The sequence below is a fragment of the Pinus tabuliformis genome, chromosome 9, assembly GCF_031772625.1.
Source record: "Pinus tabuliformis cultivar Carrire ecotype Pingquan chromosome 9, CPIR1, whole genome shotgun sequence".
Taxonomy (NCBI): Eukaryota; Viridiplantae; Streptophyta; class Pinopsida; order Pinales; family Pinaceae; genus Pinus; species Pinus tabuliformis.
In genome coordinates, this window is record NC_142307.1 from 34,584,991 (window position 1) to 34,596,066 (window position 11,076).

Genomic DNA, 11,076 nt, shown 5'->3' on the forward strand with positions numbered 1-11,076 from the left:
TTCAAGTCAATTTTTATATTTAAAATAAAAAATATATTTTTAAAAAATTAATAATATATATATATATATATATATATATATATATATATATATATATATATATATATATATATATATATATATATATATATATAGATATTTAATTAATATTTTTAAAAAATAAAATTATCTATTTATTTAAAATAATTTTTAATATTTGATTTTTTTTAAATAATTTAAATAAAAACTATCAACCTTCCCAGATAATTTAGGCGGGGATACTAGACTCCAAGAAATACATATCCTTACTATTATAGGCCATAACACCCAATTAATTGAATGTCGGTGGGACTACTCAAATGTGGGCATTTCCTTATGAGAAGATTGTATATATATATATATATATATCTAAAGGGTTTGTGGTTCTTGGAGTTCACTGGTTTATTGTCGTGGAAGAAAACTTCCTTTCTTCTTGAGGTTCACTGGTTTGTTGCGGCGGAAGGAGAATTTTCTTTCTCAGAGTTCACTAGTTTGTTGCTGGCTCAGAAAAATTTTCTTGAGGTTCAGTCGTTTGTTGCTGCCGAATTAGGAGAGCAGAAGCACTTGTTGCCGTTAACCCTAGGCTAGCTCTTTTCAAGGGGTAGAAGATGAATATGTGGAACTACGTTGTAAGTGTCCATAAGCCCACTGCTGTGACTCATTGTTGCGTGGGCAACTTTACTGGTCCTCGCAACATTAATCTCATCATTGCAAAAAGCACCTGGATTGAGATCCATTCTCTCTCCTCTCAGGGTTTACAAAAAGTTCTACAAGTACCAATCTATGGCCGAATCGCAGTGCTTGAACTGTTCCGACCTGCTGGGGAGCAGCAGGATTCTCTTGTTATTTCCACAGAAGAATACAAGTTGAGTGTTGTTCAGTGGAATAATAACGAGGGCCGTGAGCTTATTACCAGGGCTGTCGCAGATGTCTGGGATTTTGTCGCAAATGTCTGGGATTTTGTCGCGATCCCTGTCAAGAATGGATATGAGATTGGTATGGTTGATCCAGATTGTCGAGTCATTGGACTCCACCTCTATCATGGCGTATTTACAATTTTAGCATATGATGGTGTTGCAGGAGTTACACACGCTTTCGATATCATGCTGGACAGAACTGTTGAAGTTGTGGATATCAAGTTCTTGTATGGTTGTTCAAAGCCCACAATTGCTGTGCTATACCAACAACTTCAACAGTATGGAGATGAACTGCAAGTAAGAACATACGAGGTAGATGTAAAAGGCAGGGATTTTAAGGAGATGCCCTGGTCTGTGCCCAATTTAGACCATGGTGCCCGTATGTTAATACCTGTTCCCATGCCTTTTGGAGGTGTTATTATTATTGGTGAGAAGACCATTGCTTATTTCAGTCCCTCTCCCTCTGTAGTATTCAAAGCTGTTCCCACACCCAACTCAATGACTATCATTCAGGCTTATGCCAAAGTCCATGATTCTCAATATCTGCTCGGTGACCACATGGGTCACCTTCACTTGCTTTCTGTTGAAAATATAATTTCAACTGCAATCGCCGATATCGCATCGGCAAAATGAAGTGAAGGAATTATAAAGGAGCCTTTGTGTTTGCGATAAGCGATCGCCGATATCGCATCGGCAAAGTCAAAGTGAAGGAGTGATAAAGAAGCTTTTGTGTTTGCGATAAGCGATCGCCGATATCGCATCGGCAAAGTCAAAGTGAAGGAGTTATAAAGAAGCTTTTGTGTTTGCGATAAGCGATCGCCGATATCGCATCGGCACATCGCTATCGGCAATATCATAGGGTCGGGGTCTTTGACATGAGTAAAGTTGCGATGCGATGGTGTGGACCCGATGGCTTCCCAAAACCAAATTGCATAATGTTTGAAATTCACCCGACGGCAAATATTAAATGTTGCGTGGAGTAAATCTAAGTTTTGGTTGACCATACGTCTTAATGAAATGTCATAGTGGTAGGTAAAATATTAAAGTTTTACATAGAGTTCGTAAGTTTTTTTATGAAAAGGTATGGGCGTATGTACTTATTACATAAATTCTGTATGGGATATGAGTATGTAATTTATTACTGTGTTGACCATTTTATTGTTTCTTGGAATGGCACACGGGAGTTTTTAGTGTGAGTTCACAGTAGAGTAAAAATTAGAGTGGTGAAGCGAAAACCATGTGTGGTATGTAATGAACACACAGCAGTGTGTAAAGAGATAGAACCAGATGATGTAATTTTTGGTGTAGGGAAAAACCATGTGTGGTCTTGCACAGCAGTGCATAAAGATAATGGTGGAGCGAGTTTTTGTAACTCTGTAAGTTTTGTTTTTACAGCAGTAAGCTCATGTAAACCTTTGTTACAGCAGTAAGCTGTTTTTCACAGCAGTGAATATGAAAATGATTTTACAGTGGTAAATCCCTCTCAGTAAAAGAGGATGAAGTTTTTATTAGTTTTAATGAATAGAATGTTTTAGTGGTGGTGAAATACTCTGTTTCTTCATGAATTTTTTTTAAGTTGTCTGTGCATAAAAATCCTGTGGAGGTAAAACAGAGCATTGCCTCTGTGTGTTTGAATATTTGGTTTTTGGTATTTTCCCCATTGAAGAAAAATACCCAATAGTGGTATCAGAGCAGGCTTAGGCTCTTTGAAGGTGACAAAGAAGCTGAAAGAAGGACCTGTTGCAGCAGTAAAACTTCTCAAGCAAAGTGAAGGCTCAGTCAAGAGAATACTCAGGTATTTCACAAAGTTTTTTTTGTGTTGCTGAAGAAACAGTCAGCTGTTTAAACACACAGTCAAGGATTTAGTGGCATAAATCAGAATACAAGGAATGGCCAGCACAAGCACTGGTATGGGTTTGTTTAACACCCAGCTCCCACAGTTTAATGGGAAGAACTATGACTACTGGTCAATAACTATGACAGCCCTGCTTGCTTCCCAAGATTTATGGGAAATAGTTGAAGAAGGTTTTGAAGAACCAGCAGATGAAACTGAGTTCAATGCATTAACTCAGGGAGAGAAGGATCTGCTGAAGAACAATAGGAAGAAGGACTCAAAAGCCCGTGTGTTGTTGTATCTAGCAGTAGACCAGAGTATGTTTCCAAGGTTAGCAGCAGCTAAGACAGCCAATGAAGCATGGCAAACCCTCAAGACAGCCTATCAAGGCATGGAGAGAGTGAAGACAGCAAAACTACAATTGCTGAGAAAGGATTTTGAGAACTTGAACATGAAGGAGTCAGATAACATTGACTCATTCTTCACTCATGTGATTGGTGTAATCACACAAATGAGAACTCATGGAGAAACCATTGAAGACAGAAGAATTGTGGAGAAAATATTGAGGGTCTTACCCTCAAGGTTTGATGCCATAGTCACCACCATTGAAGAGACAAAGGATCTCTCAAGCTATTCAGTTGATGAGCTACATGCATCACTGATAACACATGAGCAGAGGTTGAGTAGGAATGAAAACTCATCCCTTGAGCAAGCCTTCAAGACCCAGATGTCCTTTGGAAGAGGAAGAGGTCAAGGAAGAGGAAACCGAAGAGGAAGAGGCAGAAGCCAGAACAGAGGTGGAAGGAACAGCCCAGCAAATGCACAAGGAAGAGGCAGCAATCCAAATCAGAACCAAGGTCAAGGCAGCAGCCAACAAAGAGATCAACATCATGCTCAAAGACAAAGGTATGATAAATCTAATGTTCAATGCTATTATTGCAAAAAGTATGGACATTATGCTAGTGATTGTAGAAAGAAACAACATGATATGAACAGCAGACAAAATGCAAATGTTACAAGAGAAAACAGCAGTCAAGACAATGTTCTGTTAGCTTGTAACATGGCTGAAACACATAGTGAGGACATATGGTTTTTAGACTCAGGTTGCAGCAACCATATGACAGGAAACATAGCCCTCTTCTCAGCCTTAAATCAAAACTTGAAATCAGAGGTCACACTAGGAACTGATAGTAAAGTGTCTGTTATGGGAAAAGGAGAGGTAAAGATATTTACAAAACAAGGAGAAAGGAAAACCATAGCAGATGTATACTATGTCCCCGGAATGAGATGTAATCTATTGAGTATTGGACAGCTTGTCCATAAGGGGTACAATGTTTTCTTTAAAAATGATGTGTGCACCATCATGGATATACCACCCAGCAAAAGATGCATTGCTGAAGTGAAGATGACAAGGAACAGGATGTTCCCTCTCCGGATCAGGGCTGACATGAAGAACAAGAAGGAAATGGCAGCAGTCACCCAAGAGGCCTTCCAAAGCGTGCCAAAGGATGAGAACTGGTTATGGCACTTGAGATTCGGGCATCTAAATTTTGGAGGCCTAAACTTATTGAGCAAAAAAGGAATGGTAAAGGGATTACCATTGATAGAGAAACCGGACAGCCTATGTGAAGGCTGCATTTTGGGAAAACAACATAGAGAAAGTTTTCCATCAGGGAAGAGCATAAGGGCAAAGACACCCTTAGAGATTATCCACTCAGATTTGTGTGGACCAATGCAAGCTCCATCATTAGCTGGCAGCCAATATTTCTTGACATTCATTGATGATTGTACAAGAAAAACTTGGATATATTTCCTTAAAAACAAAAGTGAAGTGTTTGAGAAATTCCAAAATTTCAAAGCACTTGTGGAGAACCAAAGCGGGCTGCATATAAAAGTTTTGAGAACTGATAGAGGAGGTGAGTATATCTCCAAGGAATTCCTAAGATTTTGTAGAGAAAATGGAATTCATAAACAGTTTACAACTCGGTACACCCCACAGCAAAATGGAGTCGCTGAAAGGAAGAACAGGACCATCATGGATATGGCGAGGAGCATGTTGAAGGCAAAGCATTTGCCAAATGAGTATTGGGCTGAAGCTGTACATTGTGCAGTTTATATATTGAATAGGTGTCCTACAAAAGCAGTCATGAACAAGGTGCCAGAAGAGGCATGGAGTGGGAGAAAGCAAGGAGTCACCCACATGAGAGTTTTTGGGTGTGTGGCCTATGCACACATACCAGATCAGCTAAGGAGGAAGTTGGACAGCAAAGGGGAGAAATGCATCTTCATTGGATACAGTGATGAATCCAAAGCCTACAGGCTGTACATTCCATCTACCAAGAAGTTCTTTGTAAGCAGGGATGTTCAATTCATTGAGGAAGAAGCTTGGGATGGAAGCATAGAGAAAACAGTGAATGTCAAGAACTGTTTGTCTCATGATGAAGATGAAGAGGAAGTGGCCGAAGTACATTCCCAAACAGCAGCGCCAACACAAGGACAGCAAGGTACACCATTGAGGATCAATGAAAGTGCTTCTCCAAGCACACCACAAGGAGGAAATTCAAGTGCATCTTCAAGCACTTGCACACCAAGTGAAAGAGGTAAGAAATTTAGAAATCTAAGTGACATTTATGATGAAGGAATGAATTCCTTATTTGCCTTGTATTTCCATGTTGATGATCCTATTCATTTCGAGGAAGCAATCAAAGATAGGAAATGGATAGAAGCTATGAATGAGGAAATTAATGCCATAGAGAGAAACAAAACATGGGATTTGGTTGAGTTACCAAAAGGCAAAGAAGTCATTGGTGTGAAATGGGTCTATAAGACCAAGAGCAATGCTGAAGGCAAGATAGAAAGGCACAAAGCAAGGCTGGTTGTTAAAGGCTACAAGCAGCAGTATGGAAGAGATTATGAGGAGACTTTCGCCCCGGTTGCAAGAATGGAAACCGTGAGAGCAGTGCTGTCCATAGCAGCTCAAAACAAATGGAAAGTCTACCAAATGGATGTGAAATCAGCATTCCTAAATGGAGTGTTAAAAGAAGAGGTTTATGTTGAACAGCCTCTCGGCTATGAGAAGAAAGGAGAAGAGCACAAAGTGTGCAAATTGAAGAAAGCTCTTTATGGGCTGAAGCAAGCGCCAAGAGCATGGTACAGCAGGATAGATTCATATCTATTAGATAATGAATTTGACAAATGTGAAGGAGAACCCACTGTCTACATCAAGGAAAAGGATGGTAAAATTTTAATTGTTGTCTTGTATGTAGATGATGTTATTTTCACTGGAAATGATATTTATCTTATTGAGAATTTTAAATCAGTCATGAAGGATGAATTTGAAATGACTGACATGGGTTTGTTGAGATACTTCTTAGGCATAGAAGTAGAGCAAAATGAAAAAGGAATTTTTATATCTCAAGCAAGATATGTAAATCAAATTTTGAGCAGATTTAAGATGGAAGAATGCAAGGCAGCCATCACTCCCACAGTGATGGGATTAAAGCTCAGCAAAGAGGACAGCAGCAAGGACTTTGATCCTAGCTTGTATAAAAGCATTGTGGGCAGCCTTATGTATTTAACAGCAACTAGGCCTGATTTAATGTATGCTGTTAGTTTAATTTCCAGGTTCATGGAGAGGCCAAAGGAGGCACATTGGCAGGCAGCAAAGAGAATTTTGAGGTATGTCAAGGGTACCAAAATGTTTGGCATATTATATAGCGTCTCAGAAAGTTCAGATTTAATTGGTTACACTGATAGCGATTGGGCTGGAAGTGTAGATGATCGGAAGAGCACTTCCGGTTATGTTTTTCATATGGGTTCAGGAGCCATTTCATGGGCTTCTAAGAAGCAGTCCATTGTAGCATTGTCTACAGCAGAGGCTGAATATGTGGCAGCTACAGGAGTAGCATGTCAAGCAGTGTGGATGAGAAGAATGTTGAGAAGCTTAGGCCAAGAGCAGGTAAAAGCGACAGTCATCTTTTGTGACAATAGCTCAGCTATTGCATTGTCAAAGAATTCAGTGTTTCATAAGAGAACGAAACACATTGATACAAGGTTTCACTACATCAGAGAATTGGTGAACAATGGAGAAATTGTGCTACAACATTGCAGTACTCAGAAACAGGTAGCAGACATTTTGACAAAGCCATTGGATCAGAAGAGCTTTGAATTTTTGAGGAAGTGTTTGGGTATGATTGAATGCCCGACAGTTGAAATTAAAGGGGAGTGTTGAAAATATAATTTCAACTGCAATCGCCGATATCGCATCGGCAAAATGAAGTGAAGGAATTATAAAGGAGCCTTTGTGTTTGCGATAAGCGATTGCCGATATCGCATCGGCAAAGTCAAAGTGAAGGAGTGATAAAGAAGCTTTTGTGTTTGCGATAAGCGATCGCCGATATCGCATCGGCAAAGTCAAAGTGAAGGAGTTATAAAGAAGCTTTTGTGTTTGCGATAAGCGATCGCCGATATCGCATCGGCACATCGCTATCGGCAATATCATAGGGTCGGGGTCTTTGACATGAGTAAAGTTGCGATGCGATGGTGTGGACCCGATGGCTTCCCAAAACCAAATTGCATAATGTTTGAAATTCACCCGACGGCAAATATTAAATGTTGCGTGGAGTAAATCTAAGTTTTGGTTGACCATACGTCTTAATGAAATGTCATAGTGGTAGGTAAAATATTAAAGTTTTACATAGAGTTCGTAAGTTTTTTTATGAAAAGGTATGGGCGTATGTACTTATTACATAAATTCTGTATGGGATATGAGTATGTAATTTATTACTGTGTTGACCATTGTTTCTTGGAATGGCACACGGGAGGTTTTAGTGTGAGTTCACAGTAGAGTAAAAATCAGAGTGGTGAAGCGAAAACCATGTGTGGTACACACAGCAGTGTGTAAAAAAAAAAAAAGATAGAACCAGATGATGTAATTTTTGGTGTAGGGAAAAACCGTGTGTGGTTTTGCACAGCAGTGCATAAAGATAACGGTGGAGCGAGTTTTTTTTTGTAACTCTGTAAGTTTTGTTTTTACAGCAGTAAGCTCATGTAAACCTTTGTTACAGCAGTAAGTTGTTTTTCACAGCAGTGAATATGAAAATGATTTTACAGTGGTAAATCCCTCTCAGTAAAAGAGGATGAAGTTTGTATTAGTTTTAATGAATAGAATGTTTTAGTGGTGGTGAAATACTCTGTTTCTTCATGAATTTTTTTTAAGTTGTCTGTGCATAAAAATCCTGTGGAGGTAAAACAGAGCATTGCCTCTGTGTGTTTGAATATTTGGTTTTTGGTATTTTCCCCATTGAAGAAAAATACCCAACACTTTCTCTCATTCATGAAAAGGGAACGATTACTGGTCTCAATATAGATCTGCTAGGTGACACATCTGTTGCTTCAACAATCTGTTATTTAGAGAATGGATTTGTGTACATTGGGTCTGATGAAGGAGATTCACAACTTGTCAAACTGCATCTTCCCCCGGATTCTATATATGGATCAATGGGATTTTCAGTTGTGGAAACATATGTTAACCTTGGTCCAATCGTGGACTTTTGTGTTGTTGATCATGGTGGACAAGAACACGTCGTGACTTGTTCTGGAGGATTCAACCATGGCTGCCTTCGCATTCTCAGGAGTGGCATACGAATCAACGAGCATGCTGCTGCAGAGTTTGCAGATGTAAAGGGAATGTGGCCATTAAGAGCTTCTTCGACTCGTGACGATTTCGACACTTATTTGGTGCTGAGCTTTCTTGGTGAGACTCGTGTACTTGCAATTAACTCAAATGATGAGCTAGAAGAAACACATGAAATACAAGGATTTGTCCTTCATGCTCCTTCCTTATTCTGTCAAGATGCTATTCATGACCAGCTTGTTCAGGTAACAGCAAGTTCTGTGAGATTAATGAGTGCGTCTTCTGGACAGCTATTGTCTGAATGGAGAGCCCCCACCGCCACAGGATTGTCTATAACAGTAGCCACAGGTAGTGCTACCCAGGTTTTGTTGGCCACTCGAGGGTGTAATATTGTCTACTTGGAAATTGGAGAGGGATCCCTAACACTGAAGGGACATAAAAAGATTGAGTATGATGTATCTTGCATGGACATAACTCCTATTGGTCAGGATAGTAAACGGAGTGAATTGGCAGCTGTTGGACTATGGAAAGACCAAAGTATCAGAATTTATTCTCTTCCTGATCTGAAACTCATTCAAAGTCTCCAGTTTGCCGAGAATGTTGTTACCCGGTCTGTTTTATTTTGTAAATTTGAAGGGATTTCATACTTGCTGTGTGGGCTTGGGGATGGGCACTTATATAACCTAACATTGAATGTGAGCAGTGGGGTGCTTTCTGACGGGGAAAAGAAAAAGATTTCCTTGGGTACCAAAGGAATAAATCTGAGGACTTTTCGTCATGAGAATGCAACGCATGTGTTAGCGTTAGGTGACAGGGCCACAGTTATTTGCAGTAGTAACCTGAGGTTGGCGTATAGTAATGTGAGTGTGGGAGAAGTTAATCATATGTGTTCTTTCCATTCAAAATCTTTCCCTAACAGCATTGTGGTTGTAAAGGAAGACATGCTTTCTTTTGGTTCAATCGATAATATTCAGAATATTTACATCTCATCAGTTCATCTCGAGGAACACCCATATCGTATTTGCTATCAAGACAAGTCTGGAACATTTGCCATCTGCAGCATGAAGTATGGTTATGATGAAATGCAAAAACACTTCATTCGTCTCTTAGATGAAAAGACATTTGAAAATATTTCATCATATCCACTGGATATGTATGAAGAAGGTTGTTCAATCCTCAGTTGCTCATTTACAGATGATCATAACACTGTCTATTGTTGTGTTGGGACAGCTTATCGGTATCCTGATCAGGAAACTATATTTATTAAGAAGGGCCGAATTTTGGTCTTTTCGGTTGGAAACAGACAACTGCGTCTGGTTACAGAGAAGGAGACAAAGGGAGCTGTATACAATCTCAATGCTTTTAATGGAAAATTAGTTGCAGGAATCAACGAAAAGATTGACTTGTACAAATGGATGATCCGTGATGATGTTTCCAGGGAGCTGGAGTTTGAATGTGGACATCCCGGGCATGTGCTTGCACTCTGTGTAAAAACTCGTGGGGATTTTATCTTAGTTGGTGATTGTGTACAATCTATGTATTTGTTGGTATACAAGAATATTGATGAGAGGGGAGGCATATTAGAAGAGAAGGCTCACGATTATAGTGCAAACTACATGACTGTTGTAGAATTTCTGGATGATGATACGTACGTTGGTACAGATCAGAAAGATTTCGACATTTTTGTGGTGAAGAAAAAGAACGATGCTGCAATTGATTCGGAAGAGGAAAGAAAATTGAAACTTGAAGGTGAATACCAACTTGGAGCTCTTGTTAACCAGTTCAGGCGTGCATCTTTAGCTCAGCCCTTGCCCTTGTATGGGAATACCATTCCTACAGTAATATTTGGAACAACTAACGGTATGATTGGTCTTATTGCATCACTTCCAGAGGAGCAATATCAAATTCTTCAAAAGCTGCAAATGCATCTTGTGAACGTAATAAGAGGAGTAGGAGGCTTAAACCATGAGCAGTGGAGGTCATTCAACACTGGTGACACAAGAAATGTGAAACAGTTGCTGGATGGCGATTTCATTGAGTCTTTTCTGGATCTCAACAGCCAAAGGATGAGCGAAATTGCAACTGCCATGACCATTCCTATTGATGAGTTATGCAAGATGGTGGAATACCTTGCCAGCTTACATTGATATCTTTTATTTTAGTTTTTTATCCAATGTACTTTTGAAATAGGAAAAAATATTTTGATTGGTTAGGAGAACTCGTTTTGAGTTACATATATTGAATATGCTTTTTGGGTTACATTTCAATTATTTTTTATCTAACATCTCCCTGATGATGTAATTATTTGTTTTGAGTTATCATTTGTTAATATAAAAATATGTTTTTCGGGTTACAGTTTAATTATCTTTATTTGTATTTTTAGATCATTTATGGACATCTTAAGTAATAGTTTATGGAAAATTTTCACAAAAATATTTGAAATATAGAATTATGTTAGGAGAAATGGATTTGAGTTATCATTTATTGAATATGTTTTTTGGGTTACATTTCAATTATTTTTATTTGTTGCAGTTATTTGTTTTTGAATTTTTTTTTTTGGGTTACATTTCAATTATTTTTATCTGTGTTGCTATTATTTGTTGTGTCATCATTTGTCAAAATAGGTTTACATTTCAAATATTTTTATTTGTATTTTGAAATCATCTATATTT

At 38.7% G+C, this 11,076-nt stretch overlaps 1 protein-coding gene across 1 annotated transcript; it reads left to right on the forward strand.

Annotated features, from left to right (window-relative positions):
* Positions 1 to 626: 626 nt before the first annotated feature.
* On the forward strand, positions 627 to 10,551 carry LOC149146997 (DNA damage-binding protein 1-like). Its single transcript, XM_089444806.1, has 2 exons — positions 627 to 1,521; positions 8,102 to 10,551. The coding sequence occupies exons 1-2, from the start codon at positions 627 to 629 to the stop codon at positions 10,549 to 10,551; spliced, it is 3,345 nt and encodes a 1,114-aa protein (XP_089300932.1).
* The last annotated feature ends 525 nt before the right edge of the window (positions 10,552 to 11,076 follow it).

Bases quoted from the DNA above. Each gene is read 5' to 3' on its own strand.
- LOC149146997 (XM_089444806.1), top strand. From the start codon at position 627: ATGAATATGTGGAACTACGTTGTAAGTGTCCATAAGCCCACTGCTGTG. The intron at 1,522-8,101 runs AAAATATAATTT...CACTTTCTCTCA, and splicing joins CCTTCACTTGCTTTCTGTTG to TTCATGAAAAGGGAACGATT.